The 13,922-nt window shown below is 50.4% G+C and overlaps 1 protein-coding gene across 2 annotated transcripts in view; it reads right to left on the reverse strand.

Annotated features, from left to right (window-relative positions):
- Window positions 1-10,844, reverse strand: part of MDGA2 (MAM domain containing glycosylphosphatidylinositol anchor 2) — a 652,332-nt gene extending 641,488 nt beyond the window's left edge. For both annotated transcript variants that reach the window (XM_030562794.1, XM_030562793.1), the window contains exon 1: window positions 10,450-10,844. In XM_030562794.1, coding sequence (XP_030418654.1) covers window positions 10,450-10,522 — 73 coding nt within the window. In that variant the 5' untranslated portion in view covers window positions 10,523-10,844. The remainder of the gene's footprint in view (window positions 1-10,449) is intronic.
- Window positions 10,845-13,922: the final 3,078 nt, after the last annotated feature.

Below are 13,922 nucleotides of genomic sequence, written 5' to 3' on the forward strand. Positions count from 1 at the left end.
CCGCTGGGTGCATGGCTCCCTCTGGAAATCAATGGGAGTTAAGAGGCACCCGTCATTAGTGCCTCTGAAAATCCCCCGCACTGTGGGTGCAGTCAGTGTCATTGCTTCCCCTTGGTGGTGTGATTTCAAACAGGGGACAATGCATTTGGCAAAGCACAGTAATTGGCCTAGAGACCCAAGAGGGTCACCTGCAGGAGCTCCCCCTGCTCCTACACAGAAGGGGGACCGGCTGCATCCTCAGCACTATATCCCCTTCTTTCAGATGCCACCAAGCATCCAGGGTCCACCCAACAGCAGTGCAAAAAGTAGGTATGGGCCTGGAGTGGTCATACTAGCCACTCTCTAACCAGCTACCCTCCAGAGATTGCCACAGTCTACTTCCCTCCTAGACCCCACCTCCCCCAGCACTCAAGGGGTCCCAGCAACAGCTGCAGCCAGAGGAAATCCTCAGCTATGGACCTGTGCTGCAAGCCACTGGAGATCAGTGCGGACCAGAGCTGGTGCAGAGAAACAGGGATGCCGGGCAGGCAGGCCCCACACTAAGGGCTGCAGGAATCCTGGGCCAGGATGAGCTGGCCATTGCAGATAGTGTGCAGTCTGCGCCAACAGCCAAGAGACCCCCTTCCATGAACATGGGGGCTCTGTGGGACACCAAGGGGGTGTTCACGACTGCAGTAGCTAAACACTCATAATTACATCATGACTCGCACATCCTGCCATTGCTTCCCAGTCTCCCCCCCAAACACCCCCCACATCCCACTGAGCCTGCATTTCTGTAACTACAATGCCAGCCTGTGGGTCTGCAGAGTCGGTCTGTCTCTTTTCCCCATTAACTCTCCACCCTCAACCTGTGCCTGTCGTCAGTCCGGTTACTCTACAACGGGGTCTAAAAATTACCTGCTTGGGCCAGACTATGAAAACTGGCTTTGATATCACTTTAGAGACACTCCCCCTCCATTTATTTCTGAGGCTTTTCTATTGGTTCTGTTGAGGTCGCTATACTGCCCCAGTAGGCAACAGAGAACTGCGTAAGTGTCTTCAGGGACTTGATGCGTGGGAGGGGGAGACATGTTAGAAACATGGGACAGCAGCCACTGCAGAGCCCAGCCTCCTACAGCAGTGAAGTTTGGCTACCCCAGTCACCAGGCACCCAGAGGGTTGAAGGGCCCAGTCGTGAGAACAGGTCTTCAAAGATCAGGCCTCTCCCACATTCCCCTTTGAAAATTGCCCTGGTTTTCCCAGCCGTCTAAACCAACCCGTGAGCCCTTTGAAGCCAATGTCTCAATTGGTTCTATTCTCAACTGGTCCAAGATACAAACTGCTCGGTTTACAGCACCTCCAAAGGGGTTTCAATGAAAGCCACAGCCAACCGTTCATTAGGGAGTCGAAACCGAACAAACCAGCTCCTCCAAGCTTGCTCACAAAAACCTTTCATGCTCAAGCCCTTGATGAGCATGCACACAGCTCCCATCGCTGCTGACGGGAGTCGTGGGCGCAGATCAAGGGCAGTGCGTTTACTGATGAAGAGGGAGTCAAAGGTGGCACCTCTGAGCAGATAAGCTGCCAGGAAAGATGCCAGAAGAAGGAGAGAAGCCAGATTAAGCTATTTTCCTCTTCATTTGTTTTCCCACTGACTCTAATTAAACTGGATTTAGCTCATGAGCCAGGAGAAATTTATTTATTTATTTTGAAGTGCTTCCTTGCTGCCAGACTACCTCCCAATTCCCCTAGCTCCGATTCAGAGAGAACACCTTGACCCAACATATGCAGAGCATCAACCATTTCCCTTCTATGGAGATGCAAGCAATGTGCTAATGAGCCACTCAAGCCAGCCGACAGAAAACGCTTTAAATGTCAAGAGGATTGTTTTGGAGTTATCTTCTCACTCTGAACGCGGCACAGTCAGCGGGGTAGCTCCTGGGTGGGTATAAAAGTGGAGTAGGGTCCACTGGAGACAACAGAGCTGCCACCACTTACACCCACTGAGGATACGGCCCACTCTTTTGCTTGCTTGAAACTTAATCTATTTTAATGATATTTATCAGATATATAAAGGTGGCTTTTTGTTGCCACCTACATGGAAAGCATCACGCGCCATGTTCCACGTGCCCATTTGCCTCTCATATTTTGCCAGATTTTGACACCATTCCAAATATCTTTGCCTTTCCTTCCAGTCACAAGATGCTCCAATAGGAGAGTGACACAGTGGGCGAGGGAATCTCTTTTCTTGGACCAAGTTCTGCTGGTGAAAGAGACAAGCTTCGGAGTTCTGGACCCCCTTGTCTCTCTCATATCCTGGGACCAAGACAGCTACACCACCATCACTGCAAATTCTACTATATGAAATTTACCAAGGGACTAATCCTGCATTAGTGACACAGGTAACTAGCACTCAGTAACACTCCAATAGAACTCCTCTTGTGCATAACGGCTGCAGTATTTGTGTGTAAAAATATTACTTCAGTGACGCTTCAGCCTGATCGAAAGCCCACTGACATTGAGAGTAGCTTCTCCATAGGCATCAGTGCACTTTGGATCCACCCCCAAAATTCATTTAATGGCAGTTATTTAATGTTTTCCTACAAATCAGTGAACATTTCTCTACGTTGATTCTGCATCCTGGATCAAGCTGGTGGCAGCACAAAACCGGTGCAGCGGAGTGCAAAACCAAGCCAACTTGTTCCTCTCCATAAAAATCCAAACCCCTTTGCACGGTTCACCCATGTAAAATGCTGCAGCCTGTGACCTATTGCATATGGCAGCAGCCTCTAGGACCGCCAAGAAAAGAATCAGTTTGAAAAGCCATTTCTATTCATTTGTGTCGGTTAATGGGCAGGTTATTTATTTATTTATTTATTTATAAATAATATATAATTTATAAAAAATAATAACAGGCAAGATTTATTTCCCTCTCTCTACATTCTCTAAGTGCATTAGCTTGCACGCAGAAAATGAAATCATCTCCCAGCATTAATGAAATCTCAGTGATAAAATATGCGGGGAGAAGAGGGAACAGCCTTCAAGGGAATCTAAGTGGTTTGAGTTAAGAGTTAAAGTTTTGAAGGATCGGCTGCTCAGTAAATGGTCCTGGAGTTAGAGCGCATCAGCTGCTTAGAAATGCATAGCGCTGCAGCAGGACATAATACCTTTCCTGTTCTCTGGGTGAGACGGCTTTGGTTTCTGTCACACAATATCCAGAATTGTACAGGGTTAAACGATATGATACAATAACAGCATTCAAAGATATCCATGATGGGGAGCACTGATTCAGGAAACCAGCCGTACCATTTGGGGGTTGGGTAATTAAGAGGCTGGCTTTTGAATATAAGAGCTAATGATCAGCTATTTTCCTGAACCTAATCAGTTTTTCTAACAGGGAAAATGCATTAGTGTTGGGGTTCCCACCTCCCTTGGGGCTTTTTTTTCCTCCTTCCAGCCTCACTTGTTTCACTAGCTTCAGCCAGAGTATTAGTTAAAAGCAGGGTCAGCTATGACACACAGCCATCAATATTGCTAAAGCCAACAGTCATTAATCTCCTTCTCTGGTTCACTGCTAGCATGCAGCTAAAAAACAAAAGCAGCAATGTAACTGACAAAAGTTCTTTCTTGACAAGACATGATCACCAGTTTATGTTGAATGGCTGGCTGTATTTTCTATACAGGATACATCATCAGACCCCAAATCAAGTTGCCATATGGAATGCCAGGCTCAGTTCTTATTTTTAGATCCATTGATTGATTTTAAATGTGCATCTTTGTAAAACATAAACATATTTTAAAATTAAGCCTGTTGGATAAAGCTTTTAGCAGGCATTAAAAAACAAACAAAGCGGGAGCAATCGTTCTAGCATTTAGCGTCAGGAATGCTCACTCTTCCACATTAGTCACGGCAGCAACCGAAAGGATCATCCTTCACTTACCCGGGTGCTTTTTGAGAGCGGGACACTTCCCTGTGCGTATTTAGTCCTACGAGATCCTGGTGTCAAGCTGGCCATCGCACAGCTTTGGCCCATCTCAACAACACTCCTCTTGCCGATGCTCCGAGCACTATGCCTATTCTTTTCAATCTCTCTCTCTTTTCTTCGAGGTTCATTTACAAACATTTGGAGGACTATTACTACTGTCACCCAGGTCTGTCAGTGGGGTTTTCAGCTCTGAATTATAGACGCTGTTATAAACTAGTCTGTGTGTGTGTAGAGATGGACACACATTACATACACGTTTCTCTTTATATGAAGATACCTGTCTTTACATACACGAACGTGCACTCACCTTCAGCAGTATTTTGACAGCTACGAATTGATGGACATTTATGATTACTAAGGGCCGGGTCTTTCCAGTTCATGGGAGAGAGCACGGAAGTAACAAACATAAAAAGAGAAAAGATGTGCAAGACATAGGCATGTAGGGAAACACGGAGTAGCACACAGCTGGAGGGATGACCGCCAACTACGTCGAGGAAGACCCGCCTATGGAATTCACCTTGCACAGCAGAGCCAGGCCTGCTTCTGGGAAAGGAGACTGAGTTGCATTTACGTAAGCTGTGGCTGTGAACCTCTTCAAATTTGCAAATGAGCCTCCCTCCCACCCACACATGCTGTTTTCAGACAGCCACCGTAGGCCTGGTGAAGCCACTGCTGCATTTAGATCATATCTATCTCACCAAAACATTTATAGCTGCTCATCTCAAGTTACTTGGGCAAATTGTTACAGAGTTGGAAATTTTGTCTCTAGTATAACAGGCAGTGATTTTCTGTGACTCCTTCCATTCTTCCTCCAGGCCACACCCCCTATCTCTGATATTATAATTTTGGCAGTTCAACCAGGTTGTGCCATTTCCCTGCTGTAATTCAGTTTGGTGTAACATCATGCAGAAGGGTGTGGATCGCAGTCAGACTTTTCAGGGGAGATTTGTAGCAATTTGCTGCACTCTTCTTCATTCCGCAGCATGCAACGCATGGGAGTACACGACTCTAAGACATAATGGTTCGGAGTGCCTGGAACAATACAAACCATTTATAACAGATCCAAAAGCCTGTGAAATTCGGCATCCTTGGCCTAAAGAGCTTGTAAAACTGACATAAGAATTTTGTTCTCCCATCTTTACTACATCCTTCATCTTTACGGAACACAGTTTATTCAAGTTATCTAATAACAGCTCTTCGTGCCCCTATTAAGCCTTCTCACCAAGATAGTTTCATACTGCACTGCAACTCTTCTGTAGACCAGTAACAGTAATGTTCTGAGTACTTACTTTTTATGCATTAGTAACCATGCATGGCATCCAGAGATAAGTAATTTAAAAAGGGGAAAGTGCATGCAGCACTTGAGTTTTTCGAAGATTTATTTTGCAGAAAACAAGCTAGTTAAAATTAAGGAAGTGAAATAAATAAGAGAAAAGCCCCATTTTTTTCAGGCCTTTTGGATCTTTGTATTACATTGGTTCAGAGAACAGGGGACTAGGCTGAGAGCCAGGTAGGTCGGAGGTCTGTTCCTAGCTCTGTGCTGACCTGCTGCGTGATGTTGGGCAAGTCACTCCACCTCATCGAGCCCGTGTCCCTATCCACCCAAAGAGCTTGTACACATGGCGTTAAATGGGACTATCAAACAGGTACCTTCTAGTTCACACTAGAAGGGTCCACATGGGGCAGTTACAGCACAACACTTCAGTATGTGCTCCAACTCGCATCCGCGTAATCCGCACCGCTATTAGTTGGTCTTCCAGGTTCACCTGGATTATTATTAATAATTTTACCAGAACTAGTGGGTAGAGCACAGGGCTGGGACTCAGGAGCCCTGGGCTATATTCTTGGCTCTGGCACACAGCTGCTGGGTAACTGTGGATAAATAACTCCACATCTCTATGCCTCCATGTCCCCATCAGTAAAATGGGAACACTGAGACTGACCTCCTTTGAAAAGCTCCGAGAGCTACTGTTGAAAAGCACTACGTAGGAGCTAGGTATTATTATTACTAATAATACTTTGAAGAAATGTTAGTTTAAAACAAATGTATACCCATATTTATCTTAAGGAAGTGAACTACATTCTTCTGGGATCTTGGAACCTATGTTAACATGGATCGGTGGTTTGCATTTTAGAATACGAAGGGCCAGACACTACTGTTACCAGTCAGCAGCACTCCGGTGAAGTCCAGTGGCATTTAGGCCTGTTGAGGAATTGGCCCAAAGATAAGCAATATTAAAAAATGAGAAGGGAAAAGATAGTAACATTTCTTTGCCTACTACTGCAGTCAGGTCCATCTTTTGGCATTAATTATTGTCATTATTTATCTATGAGTTTCATTAAGTGGGAGGCTGTACACAAAAGAGGATGTAGTCCCTGCCCCAAGGAGATTACAATTTGGCACAATCCTGCTGTCATTGAAATCAGTGGGAAAATTCACATTAAACCGCAATGGGTGCAGAACAGCTCCCACATTTTCAGGATTCTTGGTGCAATATTGCCACTAGTTTTCCAGTCAAATAAAGAAGAAAAAAAAACTATGAACAAAACGATTTCAGGCACAATTTTCAAAGGCACCTATATTTTCAAAAGTGATTTAGGCACTAAGTTGCCTAAGTGTGCCCACGTCACTTCTGAAAATGGGACCTAGGCAATTTGGAACATTTTACCTTTCCGCAAAATGATTCCGGAAATATAGAGTGGGGTTTTCCAACAGCTTCCAGTGGAGCTAACGGGAGCTTTATTACGACTGCTTAACTTCAATGGGATGCTGAGCCCTTTGGAAAGCTACTGTTCCACAAAGTGGTAACAGATGTGAGACCTGGGCTTCAAAGGAGTGTCTTGAACAATGTGCCAGACACAAATGGACTCTTGGAACAAAACACCTTACATGGTTTTCCTGGGGAATATCTACGGGGTGGCAAATGTAAATTTCCCAGGCTCCAGTTATCCAAAACCCAGCCTTTTGAAGCTACACCCTAAGGAGTGAGCTATTGTCTGCTGATCAACTGCTACATGAGGACAAGATCAAAGACCTAAGCTACATGAGGGAAAGACTGAACTATTCATGATTGTTCTGGTTCTGAATCTGAAACTGTTAGGAACTTGTAACCATAGGGGAAAAATCAGTTCTGGGTTTTGATGGATTGACACCTACCAGAGCCTGAGGTTGGAGTTGGGGTGATCTCTGGGGAGCTTTTTTTAGGATGCACACTGGTTCTTTTATTGTTTTACTAAGTTTTCCCTGTAATGCTTTCACCTTAAGTATAAATGTGCTTGCTTGTAAAGGGCTGGCTTGTAACTTAGAACTGTAGGCCATTACGCTGTTTGTAGCCTCTGGAGAGAAAACAAAAGTGCAGATGCTGGCCTGTTTAGGCAGTCTGGCTTGCTGGGAATATCACAGCATAAGCAGGGAATCGTGCAACTGGAAAACCCCAGACAGGACAGAGAGAGTCTTGGGTCTCTGCCCAAGAGAGGTGATGGCTGAGGAGCTGGAAGCCTAGACTGGTGCCCTCAAGGAAGAAATACATGTGCCATTGCCCTGAACCGATATTTAAAAAAAAAAAAAAGTGAGGAGCTTGCCAACTTGAAAAACAAGACCGAGTTTAATGTATAATTTTAAAAAATCATATGTTCACGTACAACTCAAAAACCACCTTGTCTCCCAACATCACAAATATCTGCAGGTCCCTAGTCCATCACAGAGACCAAGTATAATGTGCATTACAGAATGACAATACATCACATTTAACTCTTATTTATAAAGAAGTCTTAACCCAGATGTGCAATCCTTTTTTCAGCAACAATTTCAGCAGAATTGCTAGCAACCAACTAAGGGCACGATCTTCTTCATAGATGCCCACGCACAACATATAAGCCTTAACAAATACTCTCCTATGCAATGCAGAAACTTATGTTCCAAGAAATCCAACAATGTGTGTCCCTGTGCTTGACAGGCAAAAGGATGCATTGCTGGCACACAGAGTGTAATGCTTCAAGTCAGTAATGCAGACGTTACGGAAAATCCTCAAGACAGTTTCTAATACTTTGAATTACATAAGATGTCAAAAAACCTCCAGCCACAAGTTTGCTTGCAGGGGGGTAATGGACACGAATGGCCTATTGCAGTCATGTGTGTGCGCGCATGTGCCAAAAGAAGCATGTACTAGAAAAACGACAAAGATTCCTTAACATACTACCACAATACTCTTGTGAGAATGGGAGGGATGAGAGCCATGACACACACCACGCTACGCTGCTTATGTAATGTCGAGCAGTAACTAGAAACACTGGGGCAAGTGAGAGAGGAACGCATTTAGCCCTAAGCAAGCAAGTGCAACTTATACCGTAGTTAACAGGGTTGCATCTACTTAGACCAGTAATTAATGTGACCCAGAGCTCCCACATCCCCAGGCCACCCCTTAGCTATCAATGAAGTAACACAGGATCCCAGAGGTGTGCACCGTGCTAGCGCTCCACCAGCCCCATAATGTTACCCTGCTCTTTGGATTTTCTGGTTTGTTGTGATGTCACAGCTTTATAGTAGATTATGGCTGCCTATCATATGTACCATGTTCTCCTGTGAAAGTGCTGCATCCACCATAAAGCATGTGCTTCTCTTCTACTTGGAGGGGTTTTGCATAGCTTACCTTTTGGTACCATTTTTAATGACCATCCAATGAGTTAAATAAAGGACTGATTTACATTCTGGACAATGCCTTTGAAGGCACTAAGGCTGCATGAGGAGGAAAATCAGCACAGATTGTGGCCCTGTAATTTCCAGATGCACAAAAGCATTGTGAACAAACTACTTGCATTCATCTAATCTGCTTCTCTGGGCTGTAGTGCCCATGTTCAAATTCCCATCCATTTGCACCAATAAAAACTGTGCAAAGCCAGCTCTCAAATCAAGGGTTCTCCACCACCCAGAGCAATGCACTGTGTTTTTAACAGGCATGTTCTAGTGCAAGCAAGAGAAATAAAGACTGATCTTAGATGGGATGATTCACAAGCCACTGTAAAGAAACGTAACACGGCTAATGAGAAGAAATGTTCCTACAGTAAAATGTGTCCTGTAAATTAATCTCTACGGTGGCTACTCTAGGCTGTGATATGTTATAGATCCCGGTATTCCTGGCTGGCTGTTTTACCACCCTTCATGATTTCTAGGGCAGCCACTCTCCAACATGCACCAATTTGCTTCCCTCTCTATGTCTAACTGGGATATTTGTCTTCTCTGAATCTGCGCTATGCCAACAGGCTGGGGTCAGCATTCCTGACACCAGGATGCTGTTGCCAGGGCAGGCATCTGAATGAGAGAAATTCACCGGGAAATGCAAAATAAATATATCTAAAAATCCTCTTCAGGGAGCGGGGGAGGGGGCAGGAGCCGGGACCGAAGTGCCTCCTGGCTGAAGGGAGGAGCTGGCTCCCCACCTCCCCCCCCACACCCTTTGCAGAGGGGCTCCCAGGACCCCTGGAAGAGCCTGGGCTGGACTTGGCCATGAATTGGGAGCCCCGCAGACCTTGGATCCCCGGGTGGCTGCGGACGCGCGGCTCGTTCGCAGGGAAAGCTTATTTTGAGGGTCCCCCGTCCCTCCCCACGCCTCGCTTGGGGGCTTGCTCCACGTGTGCTCGGGCACCGGGAGACCCACTCCGGCCTCGCTACAGCCCCGTTCCTGCCCCCAGGATGATCCCAGAACGGGGAGGGTCCCAGCCGGCGGAGCACCGCGGCTGTGTGGCGCCCACGGAGACTGGGCCCCCGGGCGGGGGGAATCGCTCGCTCCCCGCTCCGGAGCGGGGACTCCGCTTTCCGTTCACACGGCGGTTCATCGCCGCCGCGCGGCGGGGAACCGGGACAAATGGGTTTACGGCGGGTGATCAATGGGTCTCTTAGCTCCCAGCCCAAGCCGCCCACTCCCTCCTCTGCTGCACACAGCCCAGGTGGGAAGTGAGGGCTGAGGGGTCCCTGGACCGAGACCCCGGACGCGCTGCTTGAATCCGCCTCGGTCCAGCCCCATTCCCCCCAACTTGCGGTCTCTGGCCGTGGGAACGCGGGCTCTCTTCTGCTGCCAGTGCTCATGGCAACGGGGGTGCACAAAAAGCAAAGTCCCTGCACTGCACTTCCCGAGCCCGGTCTCTCGGGAGAAGCGGGGGAGGGAGATGAGCCGGGGGGAGGATGGGAGGGTGCATGCCGATGGTGGGGGGGGGGGGATCAGGAGGCAGGAATCCTAAGGGTCGCGCACAGCAAGTTTGATCCGGCGCTCCAGGTCGGTCCCGTGCACGGATTGAGGGGGCTCCAGTCTTGCAATGCACAACGACACCCAAGCAGCGCCCCCCGCCCCAGCAGCCCGGCCCAATTCTGTATGGGGGGGGACACAAACCCCCGCCTTCGCGGGCCGGGGGGTCAGTCCCACCTCTCTCTTCCCCACGGCGGAGAGCCCCCTCCCAAGGTCAGGCTGGGCTCGGCGGGGGGAGGACTCACCGTACACCCCTTGGCCGGAGATCCCCTCCAGCAGCACCGTCAGCAGCCACACCAGCCCGTACACTAAATCCATCTTCGCCTCCGCATCCACATATCCAGCCCCGGGCGGAAAGGAAGCGCGGGACCTGCCGGCGGCCAGTGCCCAGCCCAGGATGCTCCAAGCAGCGGGGCGCACCGGCTGGGGAGCTGCCCTCCCTTGCGGCAGAGGCTGGGCGATCCGGGGAGTCCGCTCCTCTGCCCCCCGCCGCCCTCCAGCCCCGCAGGGTCCCCCTTCCTCGGGGTCTCTCGCCTTCACCAAGTCACTCGCCAGGCTCCGCGCAGCGGCAGGATCCAGCCGCCTCCGGGGCCACCCCAGCCGGCTCCCCGCTCCCGTCAGATGCCATCGCAGCGCGGCTCCCGGGGCATGGTGCGCGGGGCCCCGGGCGCTCGCCCTCCGGAGACGCAGCGGAACCCACCCCCGGCCGAGGGCAGCAGCCCGCGGGGAGCGATGCGCGGCTGCCCGGCGGCCCCCAGCCCGGGGCCCCTCCCCAGGCAGCGGATCCGAGGGGCGAGCGGCGGAATTCAGCAGCAGCAGCAGCAGCAGCCGCCCGGGGCGAAGCAGCGTCCGGCGGCGGCCGGGCTCGGCGCGTGTGTGAGCGGCCAGGGGCAGCCGGGGCGAGCGGGGCGGTCACGTTGCGCTCTACGTGCGGGGAGCCGGGGCTGGGGAGCCGCAGCCCGGCGACGTCAAAGCCTGCGTGGCTCGGCCGCCTCCTCCTCCGCCGCCTTCCCGCGCCGGCGCCGAGCTGCGGGGGACGGACGCGCCGAGGGAGGCGCCGAGCGCCCCGGGGGAGCAGAGGGGCCGGGCGGCCTCGCACGTGGGCGGAGGCCGGAGCAGAGCCTGGCTGCGGGAGGAGGAGGAGATGGCGGGGCGCTCCTGCCCCTGCCCCGCCGTCAAGGGGGCTGGACAGAGGGGGGCTGCAGCAGCCCCTGGCCCGCAGGGGGTTTCCAGCAGATCCAGGGGTCACAGCTGGGAACCAGCTGGCGCTCAGCTCCGGCACTGGAGAAACTGCCCCGCGCCCCTGCAAGGGGATCCTGCTTCCTTCTCCTTCTCCTTCTCCTTCTCCACTGGGAGCGCCTCAGCCAGCGGCTCTGCAGGTCAGAGGCTGCCTGGCCCAGGGACTCCTTTTACACCTTGTTTTCATGAAGAGCCTGCTCTTTCCTCAGGACACTTTGCCTTCCTGGCCTGACTTTCTTCCCCTCCTGGAGGAGTGTCCTCCGTGGCTTCTCCCTTCCCAGCATCTCCCCCGGGGCTAACCTCACAGGGCACCTGGGGCTGCTGAAAATGAGCATCAGCCACTGAGCTGGCTTGTCTTCTGGGCCTAGTGATGTACTGAGGCGGATCAGCAGTCCGGCCAAACAGGTACTTTCCTCCCCTGGTGTTTCCTCTCTCAGAAAATCACTGGGAATTAGGAAGCAGCAGCCATCTACCACTTTCCTTGTGTAACCAGCCTAGCAGCAGGGGATCCCATTGATGGTTGGCCCTTCCCAACTACCCCAGTAAACATGATTAACAACAGCACTGTCTTTACACAACACACAGTCAACCTGTGGAACTCTTTTCCAGAGGATGCTGTGAAGGCCAGGACCATAACAGGATTCAAAAAAGAACTAGATAAGTTCATAGAGGATAGGTCCATCAATGGCAATGCGCCAGGATGGGCAGGGATGGTGTCACTAGCCTCTGTTTGCCAGAAGTGGGGAATGGGCGACAGGGGATGGATCACTTGGTGATTCCCTGTTCTGTTCATTCCCTCTGGGGCACCTGGCATTGGCCACTGTCAACAGACAGGATACTGGGCTGGATGGACCTTTGGTCTGACCCAGTGTGGCCATTCTTATGTTCACTGTGGTGGCCCCCCCCATTGGGCTCTGTCTAAGGAAGGCCCTACTCTCCATCAACTCCACTGCTGCTCCCCTCTCTTCATCCCCACATGGTCTTTTCTTCCTTCATATATTAGATCTGGATTGAGGCAGCCTCATTACTTGGGATGCTGTAGAAACATGGAAGTGGAAGAAAGCACCTGTCCCAAAGAGCCCACTATCCAGGTTTAGGATGTGACAAGGGTGGGGGGCGGGTGTGAAAAGGGTAAAGAGTTGGAGAAGACATGGAGCAGTGAGATGAGCCTGTCATTCAGCATAGCACATGCTGCCCCATTGGCAGGGCCTGCCAGTGAGCTAATCAGTCTTCCCTCGGTTGCGGCCAGTCGTTAACCAAAGCATGGGGCATGCTCATCCTTCAGGTGGAAGTCAGGGGAGTGCTTGGAAGGTAAGCTGGTGTCTTGGGCCCCAATCCTGATCAACAGCTGAGAGGGAATGTGAGGTGTTAGCTAGCTCCCCACATGCACCGGAGACCTCCCCAATGTAAACCCAGCATGAGTTTGAACATAATGCACGGTCCATCTTTTCTCCCAGGCACTGCGGGAGGAGGCAGTTTTTATGTGGAGAATGGGCAGCTGTTGATTGGGGAATCCAACATGAAATGAGGGAATGTGGCCCTCTTACTGCAGGTGAGTAGACCGAACCAAAGCCCTATTTTTAAGTGAAAATTTGAACATTGCAAGTGTAGGGAGCAGACCCCTGTCTTCTGGTGCACTGCATGTCCACAGGAGCTCAGGTCCAGGCCCTGCACTGGCTCAGTTCCTGTGTTAAGGTAAGAGTCAGACTGCATCAATCTGCTTTTATGGTGCCGTGTCCTGCTAAATAGCCTGGCTGAGAATGGCCTCTCTTTACCCCAGGACCGAAGGCCTACTGGACAGCACATGATCTTGGACCCAATCTCTACCAGGTTTCTCCTTAACCCGTGCCACTTTTGAGTTATCCAGTATTTACATTGGGGTTAGTGAGGTCAGAATCTGGCCCTTCAGCTTCAGTTCCTACCGTTCCACACAACTGAGAGCTGGAATTGCAAAACAGCTCTTTAAGGAAAAGCTAAATTTCCCTCTTACATGCCTGCCTATATCAATTAAGGATTAGTGTCCGAGGCCAACAAAAGATGACACGCTGGTAGAAGCTGCCGTCCTCTCAAAGTCTCTTGTGACACCCATGTCCCAGCCAGGTCAACAGCATTAGCGAGGCTTGGAAACTTTGCAGTCATTCTGTAATCCCGGCCAGCTGCCGAGCTTGCTTCTTGTGCTCTTGGGTTGAAGTGATCTAGTGTGTTGGGATATGAGCACTTGGCACACTATTTCCTGGGGGTCAGAGTAGTGTCCAGGACAAGCTCTTCTTACGTGCATTAATAAATTCTGTGGGCCAGCTCTCGCGTCCCACTGGGGCTGCTTTGTGCCGGGCTGGCTTAGCCAGCTATCCTCGTGCTCCCAATGAGAGGATGTGCACCGGGTATACGTAACGAGTTCTGTGCGAGTGCACGAGGCATGGCAGAGGTCTGTGCTGTGCTCCAACAATTCCTGCTACCCACATAGCCCCTTGGGAGTCAG

Source organism: Gopherus evgoodei, chromosome 4 (genome assembly GCF_007399415.2).
Source record: "Gopherus evgoodei ecotype Sinaloan lineage chromosome 4, rGopEvg1_v1.p, whole genome shotgun sequence".
Lineage (NCBI taxonomy): Eukaryota > Metazoa > Chordata > Testudines > Testudinidae > Gopherus > Gopherus evgoodei.